At 53.2% G+C, this 22,470-nt stretch overlaps 1 protein-coding gene across 3 annotated transcripts in view; it reads right to left on the reverse strand.

The window, feature by feature from the left end:
- Positions 1-20,551, reverse strand: part of CACNA1S (calcium voltage-gated channel subunit alpha1 S) — a 50,685-nt gene extending 30,134 nt beyond the window's left edge. For all 3 annotated transcript variants that reach the window (XM_074163497.1, XM_074163499.1, XM_074163498.1), the window contains exons 1-10: positions 20,391-20,551; positions 15,670-15,775; positions 7,002-7,141; positions 6,286-6,419; positions 5,545-5,697; positions 5,061-5,266; positions 4,355-4,458; positions 2,977-3,125; positions 1,202-1,283; positions 505-665 (exon numbers count right to left, since the gene is read on the reverse strand). In XM_074163497.1, coding sequence (XP_074019598.1) covers positions 505-665; positions 1,202-1,283; positions 2,977-3,125; positions 4,355-4,458; positions 5,061-5,266; positions 5,545-5,697; positions 6,286-6,419; positions 7,002-7,141; positions 15,670-15,775; positions 20,391-20,551 — 1,396 coding nt within the window. The remainder of the gene's footprint in view (positions 1-504; positions 666-1,201; positions 1,284-2,976; positions 3,126-4,354; positions 4,459-5,060; positions 5,267-5,544; positions 5,698-6,285; positions 6,420-7,001; positions 7,142-15,669; positions 15,776-20,390) is intronic.
- Positions 20,552-22,470: the final 1,919 nt, after the last annotated feature.

Raw genomic sequence — 22,470 nt, forward strand, 5'->3', positions numbered from 1 at the left:
TCCATGCAGTGTGTGCACGTGTTCTGGGCTGTGCGTGTGTGTGTACACGTGGCTGAGCTGTGTACACGTGTGCATAGCTGTATTCCGTGTGCCTGTGTGTGTTTGCACGAGGAGGGGTGCAGGTGGTATGACTGCATGCATAAATGCATGTGGCTGTAGCGCGTGAGTGCACGCAATGCGTGTTTGTGTGCACTATGCACGTACAGCTGCAAACATATACAATCTATGTGTGTTCACCAGGCAACCCCATGTCCCTAAGAATATATACACTGTGGATGTATAACTGCGTGCACCACGCATGTCCAATGTGCAGCTGTGTGAGAGTGCAGTGGGGACGGTGTACACGCACTTCTGTGCTGGCTGTGTTTGTGTGCATGAGCAAGTGTGCGTGTCTCACAGCTCCCATGCCATGCAGTGTGGCTGTGCGTGCACAGCAAGAGTTCACACGTCTCCAGGGCAGCAGGGTATCCTGGGCCCTCCCTCTCCCTCAGGCTCTTTACTCACCTTGCACCTGTGTCAGCCATTCTGGCTGGAAGTGGTGCTCGGAGGCGATGGAGAGGGTGTTCAGTGCCACCAGCAGGATGACAAGCCAGTAGAAGAACTTGGACTTCACCACATCCCGGCACTTTCTACGAAATATTCGGTTCCAACGCCTCCACTGCCGGCTGGAGAGATGGCCAAAGGGTCAGCAGAGCCGGCCAGCAGGTCCTGCCCAGCCCAGGGCCGTGCCCGCAGATTGCAGAGTGAAGCCACCCCTGCTCCCTTCTACAGAGGCCTTCCCTGAAAAGGGCACTTCCCTGAAAAGTGCCTGAGTGAATGCACCCCTGGCACACGGTGCGTTCACTTGGGCATTGCGGTTCATTCACACAAACACCTCCTCTTTGGCCTACAGTCACCTCTGGTTGGCTGCCACAGGCCCAGCTCCTAAACCACAAGACACGCTGTGTGGGCCAGGAGAAGATGCTTGGACCCGGGTCCCAAAGTGAAGAGGTTGTTCACTTTGAGGTGGCTTTTTGCCAGTACCAGAGCAAAATTCTGTTTGCTGTTCGCAATGTTTGTATCTCCTCCTGAGCACACAGCTGCTGGCTCTCCCCAAGAAACCGGTGGCTGACAAGAAAGCCTGGGCCAGCCAAGACAGCAAGCGAGAGACTGGGCAAGTCCACATGCAGAGCAGCAAATGGTTCAACCAGTGCATACTTACAAGTAGAGAATCCACTTGTTCATGCCCTCAATTTCATACAAGCTCTCTGTCTCTGACCCTCCTTCATCCGATGGCATCATACCTAAGGAGGGAACGACATCCCAGGCTTTCCTTGGAGCCCTTGAGAAAAACACGTGGGAGGGAACCTCTCCCAGGAGCACATCAGGAAGAGCTTCCCCTTCAGAAGTGAAATCAAGACATGCTGTCCCAGGGAAACAGCAGTGAGAGTTTGGCCAGAAGGTTTTGAGTTTCAGGTGCAAACCAAGTAGGAGGCACCACAAACACCTGCCCTGCAGCAAGAGCAGGAGCCTGAAGTGACAGCAGCGTGTGTGTAGGCTCCTGTGGCGGTGTGCTCTGCCCCTTCCCTGGCTCCTGCTCAAGCCATAACCATCAGCAGGAGCTGTGATGGGTTTCACCTGGACTTTGGGGGATGGCTGACAACACAGCCAAAACACTGTCTGGAGTGGGGACCTAGATATCTTGTTCCCATGAGAATATGACTATAGGTCAATTATCTTACTCTATAAATAGTGGACAGCCCAAGAGCCCTTGGAGCTCTCCTGCAGGGCAGTGCCTGCACGCCAGGATCTCCCCCCCGAGTGGGGATGCTCCCTTAAGCTTTACTCCTCGAGGTTGAGTGACTCCTTGCTGCAACAGATTCTCAGTAAGTGACTAACAGCATGCTAAACTTTGAAATCTTATCTAAGTAATATAAAGGATTGATTGTGCATATATGATCCTTTAGACATAAACCGTTGACCAAGTCTGGGACTGGGACTGGATCCAGCTGCACCCAGACTCCTCTCTGAGAAGGAGTTTAGAAAGCCAGGGGGTCCTTTCTGAACCTCATGACTCAACAGAAGGATCTCCCTGAATGCTTGTCTGACCCTGTCCTCTGTGCAGCAAATAATCAAGTGTACCTTGCCATCGAATCTCGTAAAACACTGTCACATTCACTACCAACTTTGTCACTGTTTTATATTAATAAATATTTCACTACTTCTCTCTTACAAGTGAAGTTTACCACTCCGCCCGTGACAGCTCCTCAGTGCGAGACTCCCAGCATGAAGAAAACTGGGGTCAGTTATAATCTGATCAACAGGAGGTTTGCAAGAGCCCTGGCCACAGGTGTGGAAGAGGCATTTTTTTTCCCCCCACTGTTTCCCAAGGCTCTTTGCACACATGTATCGCTCAGCTTGAGGCATCAAAAGCTACTTCGCTAGGTAGGGTAGCATGGCAGATGCAGTGGCTCAGTGGCAGAGCTCCCCAGGCCTTGCTGAGCCTTTGGCTGGATGCCTGTATATTCACCTCCTTCCCTGAGCCCCTTCTAATCTGCTTAAATTGTCAAGCAATGGCAAGAAACTCGTGCATCTGCCAGTGTGCGAGCTGGTAACCCTGCACTCTGCCCCTGTATACATAAGCGCACATGCTCCTGGTGGCTTCTCATGGTCATTTCAAGTGCACTTTGCCAAAGACCTAGGCCTTGCTAGTAGTCTGCAAATTCTAAATACAGTGGTTGAGGTGGAGATTTAGCATGAAAGCCAAGTTATTGCTAGTTGGGGTCAGACTCAATAAAATGATTCAGAAAAGTGAAAAAAAAAAAAACAAGAGGAAGGAAACTGTTCTGCAGAAGTCAAAACATTTTGTTTCATAGCTTTTCAAGCAAAATGAGTCTTTGTGACTTCTCCAAAGATCTCTACCCTGCCCCTCTAGGATGGTCAGTGTTAGGAACCCAACCCTCATGCTAAGGGTCTTTGACCAAGCAGACCTGGTACCTTCTCCCCTGGCCCGGTCACTGTCCATGACCTCAGCGTGGGTGATCCAGTCCATGTAGCCCTTCAGATCCTCTTCCAGTTGCTGCTTCTCCCGCAGCTTCTGAAATGTGCCCCGCGACTTGGCCTTCTCACGCTCTTTGGTGAACTCTCTGGGACAAGGCAAGCAGCAGAGTGAGATTCAGGAGGGGGACCGTGTGGAGGACAGGTACCAGAGCCCTGTGCCAGGCCAGTCCTTGTAGAAAGATAAAAGCCTGAAATATCCTACCACTTAGTGCTACCATTAGATTTCTCTAGTGACTTTCCTCTCTCTTGGCCCTGTTCCATGACGCAAGATCACGGGGGATCATTGCCTGATGCCTGATGGCAGGCAGGGTTTTTTCCTCACTACTGGCTGTTCTTTGCTGCAGGATCCTGTGGTTGGACAGGCCAGCTAAAGCTAGATGTTGGAGGCTGTGGGAGTTCTCCAGCCCTGCTAAGGATTAGAGCAGTCTCACTTACGTGGAGGGCGGAAAGCTGCCCCAAGCTCTCCACCCTGTGAATTAACAGAGACGATGAGTGTGATCCACTTGCACACACTGGATTGAAAAATACAAAAAAGACCCTGTGCCTACACAGACCTGAGGAGAAATGCCCCTTTCGCTCCTCAGAACACACACTTCCCAGCAACAAAATTGGGCTGTTAGCACATCAGCACAGCAATGCATAGCAGGTTGAGCGTCACATCAGAGATATTCTGTGCATAGCAGCTTTAACTGCCCTACTATGGGAATTAGCACTAATTGAGTCATTTGGCATAGAAGTATTACAATTATTGTAACCAGACTGATGATAGTCCGTTGTTGTATTTGGATGACACTGTTGAAGCATTAATTAGACTAACAATAATTCTTTTGGATCCCTTGCGTTCATATCAAAGGTGTTTTCTGTAGGTTGGCCATGAGGACATCGTGTGTGCTTACAACAGGATGGCAGCGCTGCGGGTACCAGTGAGAAGGATCAGCCATGGGGTAATGTGAGAAACCGACAGGTAAGAGCTGCTGCTTTGAGCTCCCTGCTCAGCTTCTTTTGCTGTGAATGCTAGCAGACCACACTACAAACACCTAAGAGTGTGCTCCATGGCTGTGTTTGCTGACAGCTGATACAGGGAAAAGATTTCTGTGTTAAGTGCTGAGCTGAAACCTCAGACAGTCATGGACACTAACACAAAAAGTAACTCAAGGCTCAGGGTTCCTAAGCATGCAAAGAAAAAGGGAGAGGAATGGGAGAGGAATAGAAACTTTTCCAGGCTTTCTTCTTGTACAGTTAAAACCACCAATGTCCACACTCTGCTCACGCTTACTGATCTGCTGGAAAAGAGAAAGGACAGGGTGGCACTTACCCACTGAGCACCCCCAACACCAGGTTGAGAACAAAGAATGAGCCAAGCAAGATAAGGCTGACGAAGTAGATCCAGGGCCATTCATTCCCAATGGCATCATTTACCTGGCAAGCAGAGAGGCAGATGAAGCATCTGGAACACGCTGTCTGTTGTCTGTCTCCCCTTAGGGTCCCCTCAACAGCCTCTGGGTGCTTTCCCCCCTTTAAAGTGAGTGCTTGGGATAGCAGCAGATAAACCTGACTGAGCCCTGGCTCCTTATGACTCTGCATCTGGTTTTAGCAGACGTAAAGCCAGACCCAAGCATTTTGGGAGCAGATTTAAACTTCTTGCCCATGTCTAAGCCTCTGCAAGACAGTCTCACAAAGACTGCAAAACATAGGGTTTTGCTGGAGAAGCATCCACCAGCCAGCCATTGCTGTGCCTGGCCTGTACTCCTTCACAAGGGTGGGAGCTCGAGTACCCCCCTGTCTATCTGGAGAGCAAGGACAGCTTGGGCAGTGCCCGCAGACGTGCAGAAGACATGCCTGGTACACTATGGGAAGTGCATCACAGTATGACGCTTGGTGGGGGCAGGATGTCTTTCACTAGTGGAGAGACTTAGCCCTGCTATGGGGTCCTGTGTCCTGGAGAGAATTCCCCGGTGTGAGGCAGGACCAGTAGTCACCGCTGCCGAGCTGGGCGTAAGGCCCAAGCTGCTGGAGCCTACCCAGTAGAGGACTTCAGTCCAGCCCTCCATGGTGATGCACTGATAGACAGTCAGCATGGCAAAGCCAAAGTTATCGAAGTGAGTGATGCCGTCGTTGGGTCCTGGCCAGCCGCTTCGGCACTCAGTGCCATTGATGGTGCAGTGTCGCCCATGGCCAGAGCTGGTACATGGGGCTGGCTTCTCCAATGCCACTGTGGCAATCACATCTGAAGGGGAAAGTTGTGGTGTGAGCACTAAATCAGGCCGAGTGGAGCAGGTCCCAGCACCTCCCAGCCTCCTGCAGAAGCCCTTCCCCTTTCACCACCTCCTCCTACCATGTACCATCACCAAGCTGTGTGCTGCACTAAACATCCTTTGGTCATGCCACACTCCCAGGCCTGACACTGGCAAGACCAGACTTTCTGCTACCCATAGAAGCTTTGTGATCCCCACAGAAGCCACACAGAGACATCTCTGCCGTATCACCCCCCTGCCACAGCCCCACCTGTCCCAAGGTAGTAGCAGGTCTTGTGCATCTTGCCCTTGAAGAGCTCTTGCCCAACAATGGCGTAGATGATGATCATGAAGAGGACCAGCAGGGCAATGTGGAGCAGAGGCACCATGGCCTTGATGATGGAGTTCAGGACGACCTGAAGGCCTGCATCAAGGAGAAGGGAGAGGAGGTCAACCACTTCCTTGTTTAGGAAGTTAGCTTTGGGTACACCTTGCATTCCTGCCAGTCCCTCTGAAAAGCAGCTTCTGAAATACCCCATGCCAATGGAAGAGGGGCACAGGTGCGTTGGGACTGAAATCTCTGAAGCAAGAAATCCTTTCTCTATCCACCATGCGAGTATGTGGAAGACCCCAGCAAAGCCAGGCACCAGGCATTACTTCATGCCCCTCCATTTGCTCTCTTGCCCTCATCCTGGCTGTATTCATATGAGTTATAGGAGAAGAAGATCATTGCCCCGAGAAACTAGAGCGAGGTCCTGGCCCCTTTCACACTGGCCACCCAAAGGTGCTGACACTGAGCCATGCAGTGAGCTACATGTGTGCCGACCTGCAGATCCCCAGTATTGACAACTGCAAGCTGTAGGGATGAAGAAGAACCTGTGGCTCCTCCACACCCACCTTGTAGCTGGGCATGCCCCAACAAGAAACCTGCTGCGTGGCCCCCACCCTCACCAGGCACAGGGATTCAATCCACCCGCCAGCCCTTCACGCTGGCAGGGCACTCAGCACCCACTTGGCACTCCAGACACCAGGCGCAGGGGTCTCAGCACACGAAACGCTCGCAGGGCCTTCACGTCAAAGCCGCCTTTTCCCCCTGAAGTCCCTCCCTGCTTCGCATTGACCTGCTCCAGGGTCATGGTGATAAGCCTGAAAGAGCCAGGGCACAGAGCAGGGAAGAAAGGGGGGAGAAGCAGAAGGAAAGACAGGGAAAAGAGAAGGGCATGAGGATGGAGACCAAGAAATCTCTGCTAAGGGGTCAGTGCTCTGCAGGCAGGAGAGCAAGGGATGGGACTCTGCCAGCTGTACTCAGCCTGACCCAGGGAACAGCTCTTGGCTAAGTCCAACTCCTGGGTGTACTCATGGCTGGACAACCCTCCACAGGGTGCCACCTTCACTGCTGAGCAGCCGGGGGCCCTCCCACCCCCTGGTGCCCAGTGGACCCTATCCCTGTATGCCAAACACCAGAGGACCCCATGCCACTCCCATTCTCCAGGGCAAGGGGACCTAAGAGCTGTTAAGGAAGTTTCTTCAAACAGGAAGAAACAGGAGTTACAGAGGATCCCGGGGATGTCAGGGCATGAAAAAGGGGCCCATGGGAGAAGGCCATGAACTGAGTCTAGGAGTTGGCCCCAAACCCACTGCAATCACAAGAAAAATTGATGTAGCTGATGGGCTATGGACCAGGCCTGGCACAACCTGAGCACCAGCATCTTCCCCTCCTTACATTACCCTAGGGACACGATGGAGAAGTCGAGCACGTTCCAGCCGTTTCGGAGATAGGCATCCGTATGGAAAAGAAACCCGTAGGCAATTATCTTGAGCATCGCCTCAATGGCAAAGAAGATCAGGAAGGCGTATTCGATCTTCTCCTGGGGATTGGAAAGGCAAGCAGGAGAGGATGCTCCATTAGAGCAGACTGTCACTTCCCTTGGCATGACCACCATGCACAGCTCTTCCCCACGTGTGTCTGGATCAGCCTCTGCTGCCAACCCATCTGTGATCTCCCACACACACCAGGCAGCACTGCGGCTTCCCTGGGCAAGGAATGGGTGGAACGCTGAGCTACCACATGCCATTCTCTGGCCTGCAGCACAATCCCCTGCATCCCTTCAATGGCATGTTGCCAGGAACATGTCCCTGGGCTGTGTGTACCTGTTCTTACAAACTATGCCAGAAAAGCCACCAATTCCCAAGCCAGCACCCAAAGGCGCCTGGCCCAAGGGCACTGCACATCACTGCCCTCCCTGCTGCCTCACCCTCCCATTCTCCCATAGCCTTCCTCCCACAGGCAGCACTGACTCCTCCTCATCCTCTCCAGCTGAGGGCTTCCTGGGATTGTCCTGGAGACACCACACAGTCACTGTGGGACAAGCAGCTGCGTTGTGGCTCCTCTTGTGCCCTAGGCTCCCAGGGAAGTGAGGTCTTGGGCTCAACACTTCCCGCCTAATGCCAGGCATCTGCATGGCAGAGTGAGCTGCTAGAAACTGGCCTGGGGGCTCTGCTGGTCCCCAGGCGGGACCTGGCACCCCACTGCAGGGGCTCGGCACAGCCCTGCAGCCGCCGGGCCCAGAATAGCTCGTCTTTCCCCAGAGCGTGGCCAAGAGCTGCCTCTGCCCACCTGCTTCTGCCTGTCCCTGCCATCACTGCCCTTGCTGCTGACGGCCCTTTCCAGACTGGGATTAAAATCCCTCTGAAGCAGCCAGATGGATGGGGCTATTTATATTTCTGGTTTTCCATGGCTCTTCTCCTCTATCAGCACCCCATGAAGGGCAAGGAGCATCCCTACTTGGGCTATGCAGGGAATTGCACCCAGAAAGGCAGAAACGTCTCTCTGAGACCAAACTGGGAGCAGGTCTCCACTGGGGAAGGCTGCAGTGCTGCGAGCGCACCTTCCTCCCAGGCTCCTTCTGGCTTGCCAAAGGGAGAATGCTGTCCATTGAAGAAACCAGGGTCAGGGCTCAGACCAGAATTATTGCTTGCTCGATTACCACATCCAAAAGCAGTGGCCACGCCAAGTGTCACTGTGTGATTGTCACCCATACAAGTGCCGGTTCTTGTTGGATCTGAGGGCAGCAATGGTGAGAACAGAGACCTAAGCATTGCGATTATTGGTGTTATGAGGGCTCTGTCTTCCAAGCTTTTAGCTAAAGCAACTCAACACCACTCACTTCGCCCCCTTATCACTCACAGATCCCTTCTAGTCTATCCCCAAAAGCCTGTCCTTGCAATCCCTGACATGTAAATACAACTATCATGAGAATCATTTCAAGTATGGAGGGACTGTAGAGCTGCACCAGCAGCCAGTGGTGTGGTGGGGTATTTTCCCTGCTGCAAATGGAGCAGAAATGGGGGAGCAGCCCTGCAGCTGCCAAGGCCCAGGCTGGTGAGTGTCAGGGTCCAGCCCGGAGCCCCAGCATTGCAAAAGCTAATTCCTTCATCCAGCAGGACAGAATCAGGCTCCAGGGTCTCTCACTGGCAGGGATCGCCCTCTAAAAACCCCTTGCCCAGAATCAAAAGGTGACTTTGGAGGTCCCTTTGAGAAGCCCAAACCAGAAGAATGGTGCTTTGGCCAGCTGCAACGTTATTTGCCCACCATGTACAGCTGGTGAGCACCAAGGTTCAAACCTGGGCCAAGGCAGAGCCACCAGACAGCACTCTGCGACCTGGCTACATTCCCTCCACCCTGGGAGAGGCAGTAATTGTAAATTCCCTTACAGTGCCAGTTCACTGGTGTGCTTTGCAGACCCAGCCACGCTGAGCTGGATCATCCTGGTCTATCCTGCTGGTGTAACCCCCTCTAGCACAAGCAAAAGTTTTGGCATGGCCTGTATGAAGGTTCGGTGCAGTGATCCATCAGTGTTGGCTGGAGGGATCCCCCATCACCTGCCCTACAGCCGTGGGTCCAGTTCCCCTGGCTTATCTGGCTGTAAGCTATGGACAAGTGCTGATGATAGGAGAGCAAGAGCAGAGCCAGAGGAGCCAGGCTCCGGACTATGAAGACATCTCACAAGCATCTTTGTCAGTGGGCCAAGATGGGGCAAGTCATGGCAAATTCTGGATTCTCCAAGTGATAGGTGTAGCTGCAGGACCCATACTGGCAATGAAACTCATGAGGCCACAAAGTGGTGTCCTGAGTCAGGGCAAACCTAGTGTCGCCTCCAGATACCAGCAGAAAGAAGCTCAGGGATATTTTTTCCTGGCAGACTTTATACCAGGTCAAGCACCACATGTCCTGCACCTGCTGCAGACCCCACTTCATATGTCTGGGATGATTTGAGAAGAAATCTGTCAGGCACTTTTCAGCACCTCAGTCAGGCTCTGGTGCTGCCCATGTTGCAGGTCATCATAGAGACCGTGCCATTCACAACCCACACAGCCACACTGTGCATGTGCCACGAGGAGACACAGCAGACCCTGCAAGTGAGGCACACACCGTGTATGGGCACAACTCCACTGACTTGTGTGGCCAGCAGGATGAGGGAGGGGATTCTGTCCCTCTACTTCACTCTTGTGAGACCACCTGGAGTACTGCGGCCAGCTCTGGAGTCCTCAGCACAGGAAGGACATGGACCTGTTGGAGTGGGGCCAGAGGAGGCCACGAAGACATTCAGGGGGCTGGAGCCCCTCTGCTGTGAGGACAGGCTGAGAGAGTTGGGGTTGTTCAGCCTGGAGAAGAGAAGGCTCCAGGGAGACCTCAGAGCAGCTTTCCAGTGTCTGAAGGAGGCCTACAGGAAGGCTGGAGAGAGACTTTTTACAGGGGCATGGAGTGACAGGATGAGGGGTAATGGCTTCAAACTGCAAGAGGGGAGATTTAGATGAGATCTCAGGGAGAAATTTTTCACAATGAGGGTGGTGAGACACCAGCCCAGGTTGCCCAGGGAAGCTGTGGCTGCCCCATCCCTGGAAGGGTTCAAGGTCAGGTTGGATGGGGCTTTGAGCAACCTGGTCTGGTGAGAGGTGTCCCTGCCCAGGGCAGGGGGGCTGGAAATAGGTGGTCCTTAAGGTCCCTTCCAACCCCAACCATTCTATGACTTCACTGAAGCCCTGGCCAGTTTCTAGCAGCAGAGGATCCACTCCGCGCCACCACCCCCCATCATCCCCTCATCACCCCCAGAACTCAGAGGCTGGCTAACCACGGTGGGAGGCTGCTTAGGGAAGGACAGCAGAGCTGCCTGGCAGAGCTGGGATTGGGTGTATGAAGAGCCCAGACTTCAAAAAGCCACTATAAAAAGATGCAGGTCTTTGCAATGCACAGGGCTGCTACACACACACACGCTTCATCCATGTTAGGGACACAGTCACCTGGCCTGTGGGTGATGAACGAGCTGCAAAGCAGCAGGAAGATCAGTGTGTACCACGCTGATGCAATGCAGCGTGAGACAGCTCCGGACTCCTCAGCAACGTCAGCTCCCAGCCTCTATGGCCACACAGGGCTCTCCAGAATGAGCCCCAGATCCACACCCCTGCTGTCTCCTCCCAGGGAACAGCGGGAGCAGGGCTTGGACAAAGCCTCTGAGCTGGCCTGGGAACAATGGTGTGGGGACAGTGTGACCGTAACACAGCCATATAGCTACCCCTGCTACCCAGCAGAAGACATCTGTGTGCAGAGGGACTCACAGCACTCACTCCTCCCCGATACCTCCAAACTGTCCGCAGCCTCCTGCCCTCCTCCGTGCCCTCTGCTCCCGCACCATCCGCCCCTGCACCTCCCCTTGAGCCTCTCAGTCCCAGTCAAGCCCTGCTCCCCTTTCCCCCTGCAGCTCCAGCTCCCACCACTGCTGCTGTCCCACACCACCCTTCGCTGCCAGCCTGCGGGAGGCCCTCGCCACGGCTGAGGCAGCTGCCACGGATCACAAGAGGTTTCAGGCTGGCAGGGATCTCTGGAGATCACCTGGTCACAACCCTCACAGCTCAAAGCAGGGCCAGCTTACAGGAGTTGCTCAGAAATTTGTCCACATGGGTTTTGAACACCTCCAACAACTCCACAACCCCCCTGATCAACCTGTGCCAGTGTTTGATCACCCTCCCCAATAAAAATGTTTTGTATATGTGCACCAATGGGTTGGCCAGGAGGCACGTGCGGACTGCCTGCACCAAGACATGCAGGGCAGATAGCTGCGCTACTAAGTCTTTCATAAGGGCTTTTTAAATAGAAAACACCCATAAAGGTGGTCTCCAGAGACTTGCAGCAACTGTGCTTTGCAATATAGAGTATCTCTGCGTCTTTCTCCCCTTCCCCAAATGTAGCTGAGACAAGCCCTGCAGATGTGAGAGGGAGAAGAGGACAGGACAACTAATCCTTGAAGGTCAAGGACAGCCTTGGCCACAGCGACCATGAGATGGTGGAGTTCAAGATCCTTTGGGCAGTGAGGAGGGAGCATGGTAAGCTTCCTACCTTGAACTTCAGGAGAGCAGGCTTTGGCCTCTTCATGAATCTGCTTGGTGGGTTACTGTGGGATAAAGCCCTGGAGGGAAGAGGGGCCCAAGAAAGCTGGGCGGAGGGGCTGATCATCTTCACGGCCCTCCTCTGGACTCACTCCAACAGTTCCATGTCCTTCTCATGCTGACCACTCCAGGTGCGGTGTCACCAGAGTGGAGTCGAGGGGTAGAATCCACCACCCCACACCCCCTCGCCCTGCTGGCCACGCTTCTTTTGATGCAGCCCAGGGTGCCGGGGGCTTTCTGGGCTGTGAGCACATGTTCCCGGCTCGTGTTGAGCTTCTCATCAACCAACGCCCCCAAGTCCTTCTCCACAGGGCTGCTCTCAAGCCATTCTCTGCCCAACCTGTAGCTGTGCTTGGGATTGCCATGACCCAGGTGCAGGACCTTGCACTTGGCCTTGTTCAACTTCATGAGGTTGGCACGGGCCCACCTCTCAAGCCTGTGCAGGTCCTTCTGGATGGCATCCCTTCCCTCCAGCGTGTCGACCGTGCCGCACAGCTTGGTGTCATTGTCAGAAAACTTGCTGAGGGTGCACTCAGCCCCACTGCCCGTGTCGCTGACAAAAATCAGGACTCTTCTGCAGTGAGTGACCAATGCCATCCTCAAGGGACAGACACCTGACGTCTAATGGTTGGACTCGATGTTCTAATGGTGGGACTTGATGATCTTAAAGTTATTCTCCAACCTAAACGATGCTATGATTCTATGACAGCAGGTACTCGCTCTTCAAAACCAGGCTTTGTGTTCAGGCTTTAAAACACAGGGGTCCCCTGACCCCTGCGGCTGAGATACAACCCAATGCAACACAAAACAGTGGAATTTTTGGAAGCATACTCCTTTATGTTAAACATCTCTTTTACCTAAACATAAAGCCATTATCTGTGATACTAACAGTGTGCCTACACATAGGCCATTACGTGTGTTATTAAGAGTGTCTGCTCCAGCTCTGTCCTATCTCACCAGGCCCCTTGTTCCACCTGATACACTTACAAAGCACATGGGACTAGACCTCCCTCTGAGCAGTCACCCTTGGAGCCCATTAGTGGGGAAAAACAGGTACTTTAGTGTGTGCAGCATGTCAAACACTGCTCACAACGACTGCAGGAGAAGACCAACTGCCCTAAGAGACAAACCCTACTCTAATTCTGCCTTTATTTTTTTGTTGACCATAAACAGAGTCCAGGCAGCCAGCTCACATGCAGACATCTGTATTTTCTTGGGTGTATCCCCTTGAATAACCTGCCTTGCTAAACACTTTTCTGAACTTGCTTCCTTCTGCAGCAAGGCTTCTAGTGAAAGATAAACAGTGTGATGTGGAGCTCACTGACAATTCTGGAAACTGATGTCAAAGAGAAAATAAATGCTGTGAATTTTTGAGCGAGTTGAAGAGTCAAAATCATTTCATCAGGGTTGAAGAAAGCATTTTGATTTCATTAGAATGAGACAAAACTAGACAAAACCAGCATTACAAAAAAAAAAGGTCTTCTGGATCAGAAGAAATCTAATCTAAAAAGAATAATAAGTAAATATGTTGAAATTAAACAACTGTATTTCTTCCAGAATAGTGAAACAGATTCGTAGAAGATTTAGGGTTATTAAATATACATTTTTCACCCCCAAAATGAGTTCTGGTTAACAAAGCTTTCATGAGACTAATTCTAAATCTAGGCTAAACTCTGGGTGCCAATCTTCCCCAGGTGGGATTGTCCTGGAAAAACAGTCACAAGCGTGGCTGCTCTTCAGGTTTTCCAGCCTTGCAGGAAGAAAGTGGCAGCAGAGGTCTCCCAGGAGGTCCTCTTTTGCTGGAGACCTCCAGCTCCAGAGCAGAGTTGCTTTCACTGCATGAAGGGCCTGGGACGCAGGAGGCTCCTCTGAAGGAAGCTCAGACCAGACAGGCTCCTGCACACTCAGTAGCGGTGAGCTCTGATGAGAGTCAGCCTTGATCCTGCCTCCACAAATAACATGGAGGAATGTCCTCACTGCTCTGATTCAGTGTCTCCTCACACCCTTTGCCTCCCCAACAATTCTAAGATCTTTAGATAAACTCAGTCCTCTCTAACGAGGACCGGGCAATGAAGAGAGGAAATTAAAAGAGTGGCGGGGAGAAACTAAATGCATTGCAGCATCTCTGCTTCGGGAAGAAACGCCTCCAAGAAGCCTTCGTGGGCTCCCATGCAGAGCACAGCCCGGTACCCGAGGTGATGGGGGCCTGGCTCAGCCCTTAGCTGGGATCGCTTCTACAAAGCCACCACGACAAAGGGACACAGAGAGCAGAGATGAAAGAACAGAAGCCTGGGGCTGCCAGGCTCCTGATACAGAGGGCTGTTGGCATGGCAACAGGCTGAAAAATCCCCAACAGGCTATAGCGTAAGTGACCTGATATACAATAAATATAAACAGATGAAATGTCCTTTATGCATGACATTGCTGAGTACAGGCCTGCCTCCCACTAATGGGAAAGGCTGTCGGTCCTTCTTGGGCAGCATCAGCCCCTGACCGGGAGCACTGCCAGGTGGGTCGCTGCCAGGTTGTCCCCCTGTCGTGCCACACTGCCACACCTTGCTGGGCTTTCTCCAGCTCTGCCCCTCGCAGGCATCCTGGTCTCAGCCAAATCCCAAACTCCCTCCCAGTGGGAAGCCCCCATCACCGCTGTCCCCTGCTCTTGCTTTCCACGCTCAACTTGCCTCAGTTTTGCTTTGCCTGTTCAATCTCTCAGCTGAGATAACGGCACTTTTCAAATCCTGTGGTGCCCCCTTGGCCAGGGTAGAAACCAAAACCAGTGTCTTGAGCTTAACTCTGCCCCAAGCTCGTAGATGTTAAAGAAGCTGGTCAGATAGTACACTGGCAGGCTGAAAGAACACTCCAGGAATTAACTCACCCTGGGTATTTTTAATTCCCCTCCTCTGTAGACCTATCTCGGTTTTATTTTTAAAAAACGTAATAACACACCACCAATAGCAACCCTTTTCTTCTTTTTCCAAGGAAATGAGAAGTTAACACTACCTTCGCTGCCACTAAAAGACCGCTAAGAGGGAAAAACACAAAAGCACTTTGAGGAACTAAAAACTGCACAAGTAAAACCTTAGTTTGTATTTTGTGCCTCAGATTCTTGGACTGCTTTAATATTTTTCCCTGCAGAGTCTCTAAGGAACAGGCAAAACCCACAAGTCACAAGTTGTCAGCAACACCTGCAAACAACACACCCCACCTAAACTGTGAGGAGTCTCAAAATTAGCAGAAGAGAACATTTCATTAAAAAAAGAGCATATTTAGATGCTTTGATTCAGTCACCAAACTCAGACTCTCAATGGAAATCAATGTGGATTGAACCACAATAGGGATCTGAAGAGAGGAAAGAGGTGGCAAACTAAAAATAGTGCAGATTTGGGTCACATCAAAACATCTTATTCCAGGCAAAATGGAGTGACTGGGGGAAAAAAAAAGGCATAACTGATTGGAAAGCAGCAACCTCTTTGCTTAACAGAGACATGTTTTTTTCCCCTCTTAAATAAAAAGTACCAAAATTAAAATACAGTTTTGAAATGAAAGCAGAAAATTTTATTCCATAAATGCTGAAAGAAACCCACTTGAGCCTTTCTGGAACAGGATGCTTCCTTTTGGAAGTGTCATGATAAAAAATTGAGGGACTTTGTTCTTTTTTAAGCATCAATTCTTCCTTCCTGTGTACTTCACGTATCAACGTGCTGCCTCTGATCTCAACCTAGGGGTGGTTTCAGCCCCTCTGAAAACTCATTTTGCAGCGGTTTCTTCACTACTCTGCCTCTCTGTCTTTGCAGCATCTCTCGCTGGACCAACGCCGCCTGACTGGCGGCAGATGCTCCACTACAGGCATTACCATCTCACACCCACGCCACGCTGAGCGACCAGCTCCGCAGAGCCCTCCAAGCCCAGCACCTGGCTGTCCTGCAGGACTGGGAGAAGGGCTGTGTCTTACCAGGCTGGAGTTGGCAACGTTAGTGTCATCCTCAGGCATGGGCAGGTAGATGGCCAGTGCAACACAGTTGGCAAAGATGGTCAGGAGGATGATGATTTCGAAGGGTCTGAGAGAAATCGTTAAGAAGAGGAGACAGGAAGGAAAAAGCAGGTACAGCCCAGCCCCTGTGCTGTCCTGTCTGGGTATGTGTGGGGAAACCGCACCGGCTACGGGGAAACAACCTCCCACTGGGACAGAGAACCAGAGAGAGAACAGTCAGACTTCACCTTCTCCACATCTGCAGTTGCTGCCCATTTCTTGGGTCCCCCAGGACAGAGGGAATGGGCCAGGATGAAACCCAGGGCCTGGACACTCAGCTGCTGGAGAGGGGCAGCTCTGGCACAGGACATGTAGGGAGTAGGCACAAATTAAAAGGTTGCAGTGGAGGAATAATGAGGGGATGGGAGAGATGGTAGTTTCCTCATCATCATCCTTCAGGGAATCAGGACCCTCTTGCATAATGTAGGCACTTAACCAAAGCATCACCCTTTGGTGCTGACCATGGCTCTCTGTACTCAGCGTTTGTGAGGGAGATGCTGCTGAGCAGCAGCTTGCGGGTGGGCCATGTCTCCCTGACTGGAAGGCATCTAGGGGCAAGACAGCAGACACCTCAGCCAGGGTCTCCTCTAGCAGAACATCCAGCTGCTAACATCCCCAGGTGTCCTGCAGACTCAGTGCCCCAGTGCTCCTGTAATTGTTCCCAGGAGTGCCATGGGCTGGTTGTAACAGGATTACTCAGTCTTAGCTCTGTCCCACTCCTTAGAAGGTGGAATTGTGCTGTTTGGGCCCTATGACATCCCTGAACAAACAGGGTGACTTGCTGTTTTTCCCTGAAGGCCCTAGGACAGGCACGTGGTCACTCCCAGGCTCCTGCTGCTGTTGCTGCTCTGCCAGGGCACTGCAACTGCATGGTCAAGCTTCAGCTATCCTGAAGCCCCAAAAGAATTCAAACTCTGGTTCCAGGACCCCACCCACAGCCAGGCTCTCACCGCAGGGACCCCACTCTCTGTTCTTCCCAGCATGGTCCAAACCTGCCACTCTGCAATACCCTGGGAGTGCAGTAGACATCTGGTTAGAAGAAGCCATCCATCATCTTTTGCTGCCTTTATCCTGGGCCCTGGGCCCTGCTGCAGCAATAAAATTCTTGTGCCTAGCCACTGCATCATGCAGCTGTGCACATAGCTAAAAGCAAAGGGTACAGCATGACACAGAAATCTACAAGAAACAATTTCTGGTCACAACGCTAATCTCAAAGTTTCCTGGCCAATAATGTTTCTTGACACATACAGTTGTCCCTGATCCACTTGCCCTGCCTGTGCCCCTGGAAGCCACTGACACTAAAAGCAGATGGAGGAAATGAAAATATTGGTCCAGCTGCCCGCTGGGTGAGACCCACCTACAGTGTAAATCAACAAACAGTGATGTAAATCAGCACACTCCCCTCCAGGCCCTTCTCCTCTCCACTGTCCTACTAGCCAGCATCTACACCCATAAACTGTTTTGAGACCTCTCATGCCCATCCTCACCTGTAACTGCCAACCTGCCATCATGAGCAAACTGGTAAAGCTCATCCAGCGGGTTCAGCGGTTCCAGGACAAGACAGGATTTCCCAGCATCCCCATCTCACTTTGGGCAGACCTTCCAAAGGTCTCGGTGGAACACCTACAGCTCAGCCATGCAGACTGATGCCACTACAGAACCCAGCACAGCCCTCAAAACTGAGTGCCCCAGCAGAGAGGCCCTGCAGACATACTGACACTTCCCTACACTGTGGTTAATCAGCTAAATAGCCCAGCTTTCCAGATAATTACGCTGAGGCCTATCTTGGGCTACGGTGGCCATACCACTGTCCAATCCAGCATCACAAGGCGAGGGGCACCTCGGGAGCATTCTCTCCATACTGGCCTGCTGAGCTGGCCGAGTGCTAACAGTTGTGTCCTGTGCTCATCACATCTTATTTTACCTTTTCTGGACACTTCTATCTATCAGCTTGATGACACTTTAAAAACTAAAGTCAGCTGGAAAAGCTGTTCCCCTCTGTGTTCCAGGTAATGGGGCAGAGCCCAGGGGTTAGAGGCTGCTCTGACAGGGTGAGATGAGCAGCCCTCCTTGAAGGGTCACTTACTGGGTAACTGGAGTCTGCTGGCGAGTCTGTTAGTCTGGCACTGTTATTAGGCAGAGATGCAGATTGAACCAAAAACCAAAAAAGAGGTATGTGGTATCAGTAGCACGGTGTCTCTACCTCTTGCCACTGAGCCAGAGCCTCAACATCCTCCTCATCTCCTTGCCATGCCCTCTCGCTTCTTTCTCTCCAGCAGCCTCCTGCCACACAGCATCCAAGGGTCCCAACATCTGCCTTGCAGCAGGAATTAGGCACTTAGTGGCTTGCAGCTCTGTGGTCCTCCAGGGTCCACGGGCTCCTCACCCATCTGTCCTGAAGTCCTCCTGGCTGCAAAATGACCTGGAATACCAGGGTGACACCACAAAGCTAGACATGTCCCAGCAACCATCAGCTTGCCAGCCTAACTGTCGAGCACACAATACCCAGCAACTTGCAGAGTACTCAGATTTCCTTGTGCTAACAAACAGGGGTTTGAGATGTCAGCAAATTTCAGCACAAAAGCCCCTCTGCCTCGAGCCAGCCTGACCTTCACCAACCCAAAGCTGAGTGCAGTGATACTCCCTACTCTCCAACTGCCTGGAAAAGACTCTGTCCTGCCGCTACGGCTCAGCTTTGTGTTCTGACAGCAGAAGGTAAACAGCAGAGATGGGGCCAAGGAACAGGAATGTGTACTGCCATACTGAACCCAGATGCCAGGTATTCGCACAGAAAATGGTCACAGCTAATCTCCCCTTGGCAGCTTGCCTGGCCCTGAAGACCATAACAATCCGCAGGAACTGGAATGACTCTGTCATGCCTTGCAAACCCTGATCCCTGACCGAGGGCAGCCAGGTGCATGTGGGTATAAATACCTCCGGGCACAAGAGAGGCCCTGGAGAAACCCAATGCCCTGGATCATTTGTCCTGCACAGGTCAGAACCACCTGCAACCTTCCTGGTGAGACACCCACCTCTCCCCTCCACGCTTCCCTTCCAGGGCACAAATGTGGGAAAGACCCCTACTGTGCTACATACGCTCTCTGGCACGCGTTGGCCCAGGAGGAGGAATGTGTTTGAGCATGTTGGAAGATGTAAGTCCTATTTCCAGCTCTTCCGCTGCCGCTAGGGTGTACGCACAAGTTTCTTCCATGCTCAGTGCCTATTTAAGACACAGACGCAATTCCCTTCCATGTGCTTTTAGAACAACCCAGACCTTACACCAGAGAAGCAGAAATGGAGAATTCCCCAATTTCAGCTCTGCTCCCTCTCCTCAAAGGAACAAGGGCTCAAAAGCCACTGCCAGCACAGCACCGCCAGAGGTGACAGCACATCCTGAGTGCCTGCAAATGGGCACCCTGGGCTTTGAACAGGATGGCATCTCTGGCAGTGTGGGGGCATGGGTCTGGTGTCCCCACGGCACCGCATGTACAGCAACACAGCCAGCTAAAGCCGACCAAGCCACTTCCAAGAGGAGCAAAGCCTGGCCAGCACTGGGATGATCCTTCCAACATCAGGAGCATGCAGACAGGTTCAGCAACTGAAATAAGAAAAGTTGGGGTAGAAGAACTGGATTTGCTGGAAAAATCCCCAAATTCCATCATTTTTGCTTAAGTCCAAATGTTTTGCTGAAGCCAAAGTGAAATGTTTCACCTCCCATCCCCTTCCCTTCCATAAAATACAGGTGAATAAGGTGATATCTAATGGCCTAAAATAGTTTCTGGATGGGTGGCAGAAACACGACATTTCGGTATTTCTGAGCTATAATGCCCCAGTGAAAAGATGGCCAATCAAAGAGCAACCACCCAAAACCCACCCTAAATTAAGCCAGAGGCACGGAGAGATACTGCCCCTCTGAAGAATATCACTCACAAAACCCTTCCCCTGTGACAGCAGTGCCAAGAAAGGATGGAAAAGGGGGGGCTGAGAAGACAACAGTGTCGGCAAAGATTCGGGGGATGCTGGCCAGCCCCCCCCACCAGGGCAGGGAGCAGCTGCGGGATCAGGCAGGCAGTGATACACACGAAGAGCCATCCCAGGCAGCTCGCCATGGTCTCGCCACCCACCCCCAAGCCTCTCACCTGGGCAGCCTGCTGTCCCCAGCTCCATCCTGAGCTCCTGCTCCCCCAGCCTGGCCCTCCTCCTCTGCCTGGCCCCATCCCCACCCCGGGAGGGGCACTGTGCCCCCTCCTCACATGCTAAACCCTCTCCCCTCCTGACAGGCTGTCCTCTTGTTTCTCCCCGGCACAGCTCCTGCCAGCACAAAACATGTTTACTCCCACAAGTCCCTTGCCACCCAGGCTCTCCCTGCCTGTCCCCGCACCACCCTACCGAAGGTCCCCACAGCCTGACCTGCTTCTCAGCCCCAGCTCCCCCCACAAGCCTATTCATGCCCCCAGTTTGCACAGCTGTTGCCTTTGCCAGTGCATCCTGCCAGGGCTGCCCAAGTGCCTTGTTGCCTTTTACAGACCCAATGAGGCAGCCAGAACAGGCTTGAAGCGGGCTGACAGCTCTCCAGCTCCCCAGCACCCCTGCTCACGGGCACACACATGGGTGCTCCCACACCCATGCAGCCAGAAGGATACTTCCACTCCACGATGCTGATGCATGCCTTCCGTAGGGGATTTTGCAGAGTTAAGCAGAACAGAGCCCTGGCTGGCCGGGGGGCTGCTGGTGGCACCGGTTTCTTGGACTTCTCCTTCTGTTGCCTCTTCTTCACGTCATCCTGGGGAGAAGCAGGCTCCATGGTGTCTTCCCCCTAACCGTTTCTCCCCCTCCTGCCCCACGGCCGAGCCCCCTTCCCTGGGTCCCAGCCCGCTGGAGCTCTCCCATCTGTCTCCTCCGCGCACTGGGGGAGGCAGCAGGGGAGTGGGGGCTGGAGCCTGCACTCGCATGTACAAACACACAAAGCAGTTTAAATTTAGCTCCTGGCCTGGCTGCCGGATACTGTCACAGCTCCTGAGGGAAAAGGGCCCCTGCAGCTGTTGCTTCTTTACCCGGTGCATTGGGAGCGAGCGAGCACTTTGCATGCCGCTGGTGCAGGCTGGGGGTGGGAAGAGGCTGCCCAGCCCTGGGCACAGTCTGAACGAAAAGCGCCTTTGTCCCGGGTCAGCTCTTTCCCCAGCTCCCCTGGCCCCCCTTGCCTAATCTGGGAAGCCAGGCTGCCTCGGGCCACACGTGCAGACCCATTTGCTGAATCACATTACTCAGGACAAGATGGAGAACCCAACTACGGCCGGTTCCCAAAGAAGTTTAACCCACAAACTGATCAGTCTCCTCTCTCTGCAGGATTTCACCTTCATTTGGCGCAAACTGCTCAGGTGAGCCCTGGACCCTGTGATCCTGGGGCTGTAGGGCCTCTGGGGCTGGGTCCATCTCACTGACAGGGACTTTGTCCCCAGCCTCAGAGCACCGGAGAGTCATGGCGAGTCCAAAAAGTGCTCTGGATTGCTCTTCTGGAGGGACAGAGGAAACCCTTGGCTGGCACCAGTCACTCAAACAACCTCTTGCTCAGCCTCGCCTCCCCAGTCCTGCTTGCAGGGTATGGAGGATCCCTGGGGATGCAGGAATCCAACAAGTTGAGGCTGGATTGTGTCCTGGCAAGTCCAGCTGGGCTTGGGAAAGCCCAACTGGATGAATGGTATGAACAGTTATGGCTACTCCTGAGCTGGAAGACAGGCAGGGAGAGAGGCAGGATACCAGCACCTCTTCACAGCAGGGGAAACTGAAGCACCAGGAAGGGGTGCTCTTGGGGTTTTCTTCTCTGTGGTTTCCTGGACCGAGTCAGCAAAATAACTGCAGCCATGGCAAATGCTATCCCTGTCCTCCAGAGATGTTACGGTCTGATGTGACTGACCAGCTGTGCCCTAGTCAACCCCACGTGTCCCAGGGAACTGCTTTACCCCCTGCACCACACTGCCTTGCTCAGAGCTTCCTCTGCGTCGCTCTGCGGGGTCATGGCAGCGTGGAGCGGCTCTGCGGCTGAGCAGCCGGCTGTGCCAAGGGCCAGGCGGGCTCCAGCGCCCAGGGAACCGATCCCTCCCTGCCCACGGCCAGGAGATACCATGGGAGAGCAACTCCTGAAGCTGCTCCAGCCAGTTTTGATGCATTTCGGAGGAAGGGGCCCTCGATTGCAAAGGGGTTAAATCAGTAACCTGCCCCCTCTTACACCACTCTGCCACATTTTGTGCAAATCAGAGTCAAATCGCTCCTGCTGAGGGCTCCAGCCCTGTCTCCAGGCGAGGCAGGTCCACGCACGTTCCCATTTCTCATTCAATCCTCGTTCTTCCCCCTGAACCCCAGCGAACGCCACGAGCGGCGTTTCTGCCGCTGCGGGAGCAGGAGAGCCGGTCCCAGGGGCGGCGGGGCTGCGGGGCCCCTCTAGCGGCGGGCCCGAGGAGAAACCTCGGCCCTGAGAAGTCTGAGAGGGAGATGCCCGGATGGGCGGGCTCGGGCTGCGCAGCGCGGGGCGGGCAGCGGCCGGCGGAGCGGACCCTCAAGGCCCCTCCGATCCTCTCCGCCCCCTTTCGCTCACACACCCGATGGCAACCGCTCGCCACCGTCCTGCGCCCCACGCTTCGCCCAGGGCCGTGCTGGCAACCACCACCCTGGTGTGGCTTTAACAAAACACACGGCGGCGCTCTGCTCGATGGAGATGTTCCTACC

The sequence above is a fragment of the Numenius arquata genome, chromosome 24 (assembly GCF_964106895.1).
Source record: "Numenius arquata chromosome 24, bNumArq3.hap1.1, whole genome shotgun sequence".
Taxonomy (NCBI): domain Eukaryota; kingdom Metazoa; phylum Chordata; class Aves; order Charadriiformes; family Scolopacidae; genus Numenius; species Numenius arquata.